This window comes from Lepidochelys kempii, chromosome 8 (assembly GCF_965140265.1).
Source record: "Lepidochelys kempii isolate rLepKem1 chromosome 8, rLepKem1.hap2, whole genome shotgun sequence".
Taxonomy (NCBI): Eukaryota; Metazoa; Chordata; order Testudines; family Cheloniidae; genus Lepidochelys; species Lepidochelys kempii.
Genome location: NC_133263.1, coordinates 16066618 through 16077076, shown reverse-complemented (window position 1 = coordinate 16077076; position 10459 = coordinate 16066618). Strand labels below are relative to the sequence as shown.

The following is a 10459-nucleotide window of genomic DNA, read 5'->3' as shown; positions in this document are numbered from 1 at the left end:
GATTCCCAGAAGTAAATTCTCCTTTGGTGTCTGTTACCCCATCTTTTATACGATCAAAGTGAACCCTTACTGGGTCATTCTAAGGAAGAAGTATAGACCTCTGCAGCATTTTCTCTACTTCACATGCCACCCCCTCCCCCCACCAAACACTTAGAACCTGTTCCTCTTGCATTTCTGTGCATGTTACTCCCATTTAATGGGACTTGTGTGTACAGGGTTAGCAAGATTAACATGACTGAACCTGAGACTTGATCAGAATACAATTTTATCTAAATAAAAAGACACAGGAAAAAACAGTGGTGTGGCATAAATCTCTTCTAGGCATGAGTTTGGGATGGCTGCATTACAGAGTGAACTATACATGACAACCCAAATATATGCCAATAAAGCCTCACCACCATGTATTCTGCATAGGCCATGGCATGAAATACTGGACCTTACAACTGTTACTGGGGCAGAAGTGAATACCCAACTTACGCTTTTTTCTTTTTTTTTTCTTTTTTTTTTTTTTTGCGGGGGGGAGAGAGAGTCTACATTCAAGGGAAAATATATTTTTATGCCAGGTTGATATAAAAAAAAATGTCTGCTATTTAAACTTGCTCAAGAATTTAGAATATTGGGAGTCCTAGGGTGTTGAACTAATGGGCAAGGGAAGAGGCCAAAGGTGTGTAATAAATTTACTTTATCACACAACTGTCACCACCACATGTGTGGTATAAAATGGTTTAACTGCCAAAAGATTTGCTTCTGAATCCCCAAAATAATTATTTCAGCTTGGAATTTAGAGAAGCCACTGCTGAACTCCATTTAACAACAACAGATGCTTCAAGCCCAACCATTCACCCATTTTTACAGAATATTCCCCCCACATCCCTATAAATACACCAAAACTAATGATTCCTTAAACTAGAATTGATATCTTAAATGTAATTGAACACTAGGGGTGTCTGACAAGTCTCTGGCCACCAAATGAACGGAAACAGGAATGCAAAATATTCCAGTTCTCTGAATATACAAGACCAAATAAGGCCCAAATGCCAAGAGAATAAACACAAGGCTAATCTACCAAGTTTGGGCAAATGTGAATTAGAGTTCTCTAATGCTGCAGATATTACTTTGCAGGATAAACTTAATTCCCCCTGCTGCAAATGTGTACACTTATTCCTATTTAAAAAGGAAGCCTCTGTGTAAGCTGCATAGATCTTTGTAAATTCAACTGCCCATTTATCACAACTGTATAATCATGAAGACTATGAATAAATCATTTGACAAACAGATAAAGTTATACATTCTGGACTAACAAAAACAATTTAAAATTGTTCATATAACCGCTCGTTTTGAAAATGCCAGAAGGATAGCTAGTATTTGGTCGTTGCCTGAAGGACTTGACAAACTGTTTATATAAAGGAAGAAAGACCTTGAATTTCAGGAAATAGATGTGTAGAAAACTTTCTTCTAACAGAAAACAAAGTTCCATTTGTACCACACTGGTTTGCAAGACATTAAACAGACTGTATTGGCAGCTGATATCCAGATTCCAATAAACTTCATTTTCTAAATTAAACACTTATCTACAGCAAAAATTGCTACATAAGTGACATTTATTAACATTCTGCTATATTTACAGTTTTAACATAGTAAAACTCCAAAGTGAATTACCACTTGGCAGAAAGCACGAAAGTGCACATTAAATCTACATTTATAATGCATCATAGTTTCTGCTAACACAAATTATAAAAGCAAGAATTACAGGTATGTTAGGGATCATCTCAAAAGTCCCAAAGCCAAAAAAAAAAAAAACCGACCTCTTTTTTGCAAGGTCAAATTTTATCATCCAAAGTTGCATTGTGATCTTTGAGCTTTACACTACCAGCGTATATTGCGAAAATCCCTATATAGTCCAAAAAGTATGCAGTATGAAAGTAAAATATCCTGCAAGGTTTAGAAGAGACTATAAAAAAACAATACTGGTGCCACCTTCAGAATAATACTTTTTCCCCCAATTATGCCATAATCAATCTATTGTGCACACAGATTTTACTTTCAGGTATAGAGACAGGACAGTTTTAGATTTAACAGCAGATAAGTATATGCAGAAATGTAGTCATAACAAAACAGTCTTCTAAACTTTTGAGAAAACCCCTTCAAAACAGCCAGCATTATACATTATTTTACACTAAAATACTGGATTCCAGAATAATTTTTTAAGATGGAGAATGACATAAAGCAAGACTACCCCCTAGTGGCTAGAGGGGCATAGCTCATGCTATACTACAAATACTATATAAGGCATTATTAGTACATCACAGACTTGACTGCAATAGCTTTTCCAAACATTAGCCCACTAATGAGTCAATGATTACAGAATTCTGCATTAACTATTAAAATTTTACACCTAGAAACAGTACTTTTATTTATTTATTTTAAAGCAGGTGATTATTTTTTCTTGTGTTCAGAGTCTTGATTCACTTCCTGCAGGTGTCCTGTTACTTCTTGAGGGAGAATTCACTAACGCAGGAAGACATTTGCCAGAAAACATCTGTCAGAGAAGGATATTGAATATTGAAACTATAGTTAGATTGTTATTTTGGTTAAGAAAAGGAAGTAGGTTACAAAGAGTGCAGGATGTCGGAAGACATACGACATGCATCTGAGGCATAGTTACAAGATTACAGCGATGGCACAATTACACAGTAGTTTTCTGCCTATTCGACAATTTCAAAGAGTTCAAACCCCTTTAGAACGTAAAGCAACAGAAAAAGAAAGAACGTGCCAGATTCTGATCTTGGTTCTCCTGGTGTAAATCCACAGTAACATCAGTCAAGGCACTGGAGTTAACATGCATTTGAATAATGGCAGAGCAGATTTTGACCCCATGTTTGGTTTGGTTTGTCTGCGCCCTTAATATGGCTACATTCTAGTAAACATATGGGATATTGGAGAAGCCAAACCTCCTAAACTCTCTTTCCCGATTACTCTAGCTGGGATGTTTTTGCACCAAGGATAAAGTCTGAAACTAGTACACCTACAGTGTAGTTTGTATCCTCTGCTTGGCTACTGATTTGGTCTGCCAACTACATGCAGTCATATACCAGGAAGATTTCCAGCAGTGATAGATAACGTGATCCATTAGAACACAGTATTTAAACAGCATATGCCAAGCTTTCAGCCTGGTTCATTTTACTTTTAACTACTTTTGACTTGCACAAAGCACCCTCTCCCCAGTCCCTCAGAAAACTAAAACCAACAATCACCGTCCTAACAGTGACAGGTTCCAGAGTGTTCTGTGCACTTCTATCACTCACTCACAGTGGATGGGATTTTATTGAAGAACAACTCTGTTTGTTGTTTTGTTTTTTAAAGTGATACACACTGGCCTGTAGTTCAAGTTAACTAAAAGGAGTATTCTCAGAAAATCCCCACTCCAAGTTCACAAGCCACTCGCAAGCAATGAGCCTTGGGCCTCTTCTGGAAGCCTGAGCCATGCTTTGGAATCTTTTATCCTCTCCTCATTCCATGTCCTCGCAAGGTCTATCAGTACAGGCATATTTGGAGAAGGTTATGATATGCTGGATTCCATCACCAAATTTAAATTACCTAATTCTAAAAGGAACAGTTCTTTAATGAAAAGGAAGCAGAGAATACAACACTAACTTCCTCACAAGGTTCCCAATACATAGGTAGAGATTTTTTCCACCACCTACCTTCAATATTACTACAAATAGTGTATTTATAATATCCCCTCTATTATGCTCAGCATGTCTGGCTCTCATCAATGGTGTTCTGATGTGGGTGGAGTGCACTAACAAGTGAACGCTAATTAGAAGTAATATTTTCCTTTCTTCAGTGGTCAGCATTTTTCACAGCTATTTATTCTCGGAGACTTTAAGGGCATTTTAAAAGCAAAACAATTGAACAGCCTTATTTTGATGATGTCTACTTCAGCTCTCTCAGAAGGAGAAGAAAGCGACACACGGACAAGTGGAAGAGCTGGTCTTTTGTTCCTACAAAGCACCTACACAGACCACAGAGGCACAGCAGATGTAGAAACCCCAGTGAGATATGTGCAGCTACAGCAGCTGCATGGGAACTGATCAAATATGTGCTGTAATGTTTTTAGAAGGATGCAATGCAGTCCAAATAGTTGACTTACACAAGTCAGTCTTTGGTATTATTGCTATGGACAAATCAGCCCCTATTTCATCCTTAAGACAGAATTTTTAGAGATGGATGGGGGTATATTCCTGGAGCTATGAGGAGAGTGAAGAGGGTAGAAAGAACTTTTTTGTTGTTTTGATTTACTGGCTGGCGGTTTGTGTATATTCAGATAGGATTTCTGTTGTTGTTGCTGGATGATCATTATTATGCTGTTATAAGACTTTCAGGGCACCTACAGCTCTTCGTATAGTTTGTTTTAAGTCTAAATAAATAAAACAGATGTGCTTTAACACAGGCCTGAAAATCCAACATTTAGGGCCACAAAATCCAGTAATAAAACTTTTTGTCTTCTCTGTAGTCAAATGTACACTTCACATATAATTACATTCAATTTGAACAAGACAAATTGTAATTTAATGCTAACCTCTAACATCCTCCAACTTTCATAATAAATCATTTTTAGATATATAATCAAGTTTTTTAACTTGTGAGAAAGTAGGTAGTGAAACAGCTGCTTCCCTTCACTGGCACCAGAAAATATAAAAGAGAAATCTGATTTGAGCAAGGATGCTATAGTGATACCAGAAGTGTTGTGTGGTGCTTCTCTTCAATATTTCACATTATAGGTTTATCTGAAGAGTCCAACAGAGTGCAGTTTAGGGCATGTTGAAACATCAAAGCCTAAATTTTCATAGTACCTAATGTTTCTGGATGCCCCAATTGAGACATCTTAAAGAGGCCTGATTCAGAAAGTGCAGAGGACCCACACTTTGAAAGACAAGCCCCTTTAATGTATCTCAGGTTGGGCACCCAAAAATGTAGGCACAAAATCACTACTTGCATTTCAAAACGTAGGCTTCAAGGTCTATGTGACCAGGAACCAAGCAACTCCTATAAGAAATGAAGAGCTGCTTTCAGGAAAGAAGCAAATCAAGTCACTTGAAGAAGAGCAGAACATGAGTTGCTGGGACCAGAAATAGCTTTAGTATTCAAGTATTAAATAAGTGGCTGTACAGCTAGTAACAATGTGAATTTAAGAGGGGTTCAGAGGTTACCACAAACCCTAAGAAGGGGAAAACCCAAGCAAACCAACCCACCACACAGCAATTTCTTTTTATAGCATTTTCAGGTTCAGTTTAATAAAGCAGAACCACTTGCAATGTGTGTGGTTCCTGGCCTAGTGACAATGGAACAGGAAAACAAAGCCTTGGTTTTGAAGGCCAAACAATTTAATGACACCTGATTCAAAGTTTTGTTTTTCGAACTATTACCCTGGTTACAACTGCTTCAGCTCTGTCCTGGGGAAATCTAGCTTCATAGAGCATCATGTTGCACTCATCATCTAGGAAGCAACCTCTTACTTACAGGGATTTTTTTCTGCCTCAAGAGAAAGAAAGTTAATCCTAGCCATAATCTATTGTAAGAAGGAAATGCACTAAACAAGTTGAACTACTTAAGCCTCCATCAAGGTCCCACCAAGATTTCAGCGAAAGACAAGAACAAGACAACATGTTCATGTGCAGCCCAAAAGTGGGTGAATTTTAGACGTAAAAAAAAAAAAAAAAATATCCTTAAAATTATTCAGGTACTACAATTAGTTAAAGGCATGTGGGAGTGGCTTTCAGAGTTTCTCCCAGAACTTGGCAGAGAATGAGTAATACAGAAAACCCAGATGAAGTGCTGGTTCTGGGACATAAGCCAAAGACATTGCTATATGCCTCTGCTCAGGCGTGGTCTGTGACCTTAACTCAAGTTGAAGGTATGTCACATGTTTCAAGCGCATTACTAGTTCTTAAAATCACATCCTCCAGGGTGCACAAGTGTAGCAAGCAATAGGGATCTGTTCTGGTATTTCAAATCTTGGAATCTAAAGCATCTAAAATTCCCTTCATCAAACTCTGGAGCAGATACTTGATACTTCAAATTAAATTCCTGCTGTGCTGTCATAGGGAAGCTGGACTAAGAAGTATGTAGAGTAGCTGGCAGCCCAGGAAAAAAAATATCAGCCACTGGCTTTTGGCCTGCGAAATCATAGCAGAGCAGACCCAGTCTAAAGAAATTGCCCAGTAAAGTAAAACAAAAACAAAAAACAGCAAAAAAAAAAAAAAAAAAGCTCAAAAGTGTGTAAAATTTACCTTTAGTAAATAAAGAGAACTCTGGTCCTGGGGAGAGTGGAAAATGTATCCGGCATCTTCCGAACCTTTGCATAATTGATAAATCCTCTGAGAAACAGCAGAAAGCCTAAGGGGAAAAAAAACACATTTGTTCAGTTAAGAAACTGAATCTATATAATTTCCAATGTTTTCTTCTCTACTTAGGAAAGGACAGTCCATCTCACAATGTCTTACAGAGAAGGCCTCTGATTCTTAGCACTTGTGGCATTTAACTGACTATAGACTTGTTTCTGAACTATGATATTAAAGTTTTGGATTTCCATATTAATGAACAACAAGAAAGTTTATCTTAAGGGTAAACCTAATTACCAAGAAGTTAGTTCTACAAATCTGCAAGTCACCTAAGGAAATCTAAATTGCTAATTAGGATGAATGCTTTAGTGATCAACCAATTTAGAAAAGGTAGTAACTCAAATAAATGAGGAATAGTTTTATGAAATGTAGTCATGTTTCTTGGAAATTTATGATTATGTCACTAAAGATCCAGTACCATTTTCTCTGACATATTCAGTACAATTCTGCTGCATCTTTCTGCAGTTGATTTTTGTTGGTTCCTGGAGTGTTTCCTATGACACATTTTACCTAATTTAAGAATCTTGGCATGTTCCGAGTTGCGTATACTAGGTTAGCAATTCTCAAACTGTGGTTTGAGACCCCAAAGTGGGTCACAACCTCCTTTGAATGGGGTCACCAGGGCTGGCTTAGACTTGCTGGGGCCCAGAGCTGAAGCTCGTGCCCCACTGTCCAGGGCCGATGCCAAAGCCCGCAGGCTTCAGCCATGGACAGCAGGGCTCAGGTTGCAGGCCCCCTGACTAGGAGCTGAAGCCCTTGAGCAGTGGGGCTCAGGCTATGTCTAGTGTGTGTCCCTCATCCCCGGGCAGTGGGGCTTGGGCAGGCTCAGTCTTCATTTCCCTCTCCTGGGGTCGTGAAGTAATTTTTGTTGTCAGAAGGTGGTCACGGTGCAATGAAGTTTGAGAACCCCTATACTAGGTAAAGAAATTCTGCCACCTAGCGGTGACTTAATTTGTTGCACACAAAGGAGGTAAAAGAGTATTATTTAGTATTTAGGTAGCATTTTCCATCTGATGCTCTCAAAAACTGTGGAAGTATTGATGAACTAAGCCTCCTGCAGTGAAAGGAGAAAAAATAATTGTAGTAACATTAGAAGTGTACATTGCGGAACCAGAAACCTTATCGTCTGTCATGTTGCTGCTTATTTTGTGTGTTTATATGTATTTTATATCGATCTATCTTATACATATGATTTGAGATCTCTGGATTAAGAGTGTTATAGAAAAGAGATTATTACTACTAATATATATTTGGTTGTGATACTTTTTTCTATATTTAACCTTATAGAAAATAAAAGCATTTTATTAAAATATTACGAATTAAAAGCCCAGTCCCCAAATACACCACTTTTGATGGGTTCTCTCGCTTGAGTAGGAGTTTGCAGGATCAAGCTCCAGAACAAAGTCTTTGAAACGAAAGCTGAAAACCGTGATACAAGAGATTTATCTTATTTACCATATGCACCATTGAAAGAACAGACCCAGCAAGTTTATGAATTGAATTACCTTTGAGGTAGATTTCAGTAGAAGATTGAAGGGAAAAATATATAAAAAAAATATTACTCATTTTCCCAATATGACAAACAATAATAAGGTTTCTGATTCCACACTACACGTTTCTGATGTTATTACAATTATTTTTTCTCCTTTCACTGCAGGAGGCTTAGTTCATCAATACTTCCAGTTTTTGAGAGCATCAGATGGAAAATGCTACTTAAGTACTAAATAATATTCTTTTACCTCCTTTGTGTGCAACAAATTAAGTCACTGCTAGATGGCAGAAATCCTTTACCTAGTACAGTACAAGAAACTCAGAGCATGCAAGATTCTTGAATTAGGTAAAAATGTGTCGTAGGCAAGACTCTGGGTCAAAACAAAAGCCAAAACAAAACAAAACAAAACTCAGCTGCAAAAAGATGCAGCAGAATTGTACTAAATATGTCTGGGGAGACTTTGGGGTGGTCTTTTCAGCAACAGGTTGCCTTAGAAAGGTGGTCTTTTGTACCAGTTTCACTGTACTATCACTTTTATTCTTCCACACAGATAGATTTACAGCTAAATATTAGCCACAGAGTCAAAGAACAGAATTGCTGAGTATCAGCTGGTTACAACTCCAGGAGGCATATTTGGAACAGTGACATGCATTTCAGATTGATACTACAAAGTTAAGTATCACTTGGCACCCATATAACTGGTGTTTTGGTGCAGCAAAGTTGATCTACATATTTTTTGATACTTAATTTCTCAAAGGGCCCACCAGTCCTCATGATGGTCCCAAGAGCGACTGAGACTCAGTATAGGATTTAGAACAAATCACAGTCTACTTGCATTTTAAAAACTTGAGTGCCATAGTCTAGTGACTCAACTCCTAGCAGCTACTGTCAGTGTGAGGAAGTGCTGCTCTCTGATTTTCTTACTCTTTTTTGGTGAGAGGATGTGTATGCTTTTACTCCTTAATTTTTTGATGACAGTAGAGGAATTTAAATACACACACAAATTTCAAAGACATTCACTACCAGAATAAAATCATTTTAAAAAGATAACATTTTGGCCTTATACCTTTAAACATCTGGTAATGAAAACAACAACACTTGTCTCTAAAAGTCACTTTTGGCATAACTTCAAATATTGTAAGGACTTACCTAATACAAGGAAAACCCACCAGAGCCAGTACTGACCATCAAAGTAACCAGGGAAATAGGTTGAGAACTAAAAAAGAAAACAGAAATTATAACACTTGGTACTTTCTGGGCCCAATCCTGCTCCCACTGATGTCAATGGTAGCCAGACGGTGCCCTCTATGGCCTTGTCTACACTGGAGGCAGCAGTAAAATGTGTGTATCCACAAGCCACAGTGAAAAGCAGGCTGCATCCACACTGTAGTGTGAAGCCATACGGGACAGTGAAAGGCTCTGGCAGTGGGATACTACACTGCTTAAAATAGCAGTATAGGCAAGGGAGGCATTTCTTGGGAGCATAGAAGGTCATACAGGGTATGTACCTTAAGGTTCTGGTGTGTCTTTACTCTTCTTGCCTAAGCAGTGCCTCACCGTCTACACTGCTAAATTTATACCTGTGCTCGGGAAGCATGTGGTATGTGTACTCGACATACTGCCATAAGCACAGACATAGCCTTACTGTGAGATAAGCACAAGTTACAAATCCTAATTGCTAAAAAGTAAGAGGTGTACACTGATCTGAGGGAACGGGGTCATGTATAGCTGTTCCTCACAAACCCCAAACTGCTCCACTGTGACCAAGGAGACATATACAAGAGACTGTTCAACACTCACCAATACTTCTCCTGAGATCAGCTAGTAGGGAGACACTGCTGAATGACAGCTCTTCCCATTCTCCCTCACCCCCCTGCTGCCTAACAGCCTCTGCCAATTTTGGAAGCGAAAGGCCAGGCTTGCAGTAGTAACCCCTGCTAACTACAGTTCAAGGTTGGATGATGTAACAAAACAGCAGTGAAGCTGAAGTTAAGCTCTTGTGGGTATGAGAAATTCTCGGACTTGAAAATCTGTTACTGGGAAAACTGCTTCCTATTAAATGAAAAGTGACCTTGGTGCTGATATAATTATAGAATCAAATTTCATTATGTTGTCAGTGGTAGATTATTAACTTGATTTTTCGTTTTTTTTTTAAGTTTAAATCAGAAGACGGATAAGTTAGAAAAACTAGATACTAAGGTTGAAATCAAATTCACAGTTAAGGCTGCCAGTCTCTCTCACTTCATTTCTTATCTCAGGAAATGGCACTTAGGTCTTCTGTATGAGACGCCTGTAGTACCTAAGCACTGTACAATGGAGACAGTTATCTCACTAGATGTCATATTTGCAGGATCTGAGTCCTGGCACAAAAGGATTAAGTGATGACCTTAACTCTGAATCCCTTTGCTTTTGGTCTTCAGAGCCAATTTTTTTTATTGGTTTCCCTTGCACATCTGCCTGCAATTCTTCTAGTCACAGGCTGCACACACAACATGTTTGCTTGGACAGAAATTGGTTTGACATTTTCACAAAGATATAGATTTATAATTTTTCATTCCTTTCC

General features: G+C 38.2%; 1 protein-coding gene across 1 annotated transcript in view; it reads right to left on the bottom strand.

Moving 5' to 3' along the window:
* Nucleotides 1-252: 252 nt before the first annotated feature.
* Nucleotides 253-10459, bottom strand: part of NDFIP1 (Nedd4 family interacting protein 1) — a 33841-nt gene continuing 23634 nt past the window's right edge. The window contains exons 6-8 of the mRNA XM_073355697.1: nucleotides 9046-9112; nucleotides 6294-6399; nucleotides 253-2539 (exon numbers count right to left, since the gene is read on the bottom strand). Coding sequence (XP_073211798.1) covers nucleotides 6296-6399; nucleotides 9046-9112 — 171 coding nt within the window. The 3' untranslated portion in view covers nucleotides 253-2539; nucleotides 6294-6295. The remainder of the gene's footprint in view (nucleotides 2540-6293; nucleotides 6400-9045; nucleotides 9113-10459) is intronic.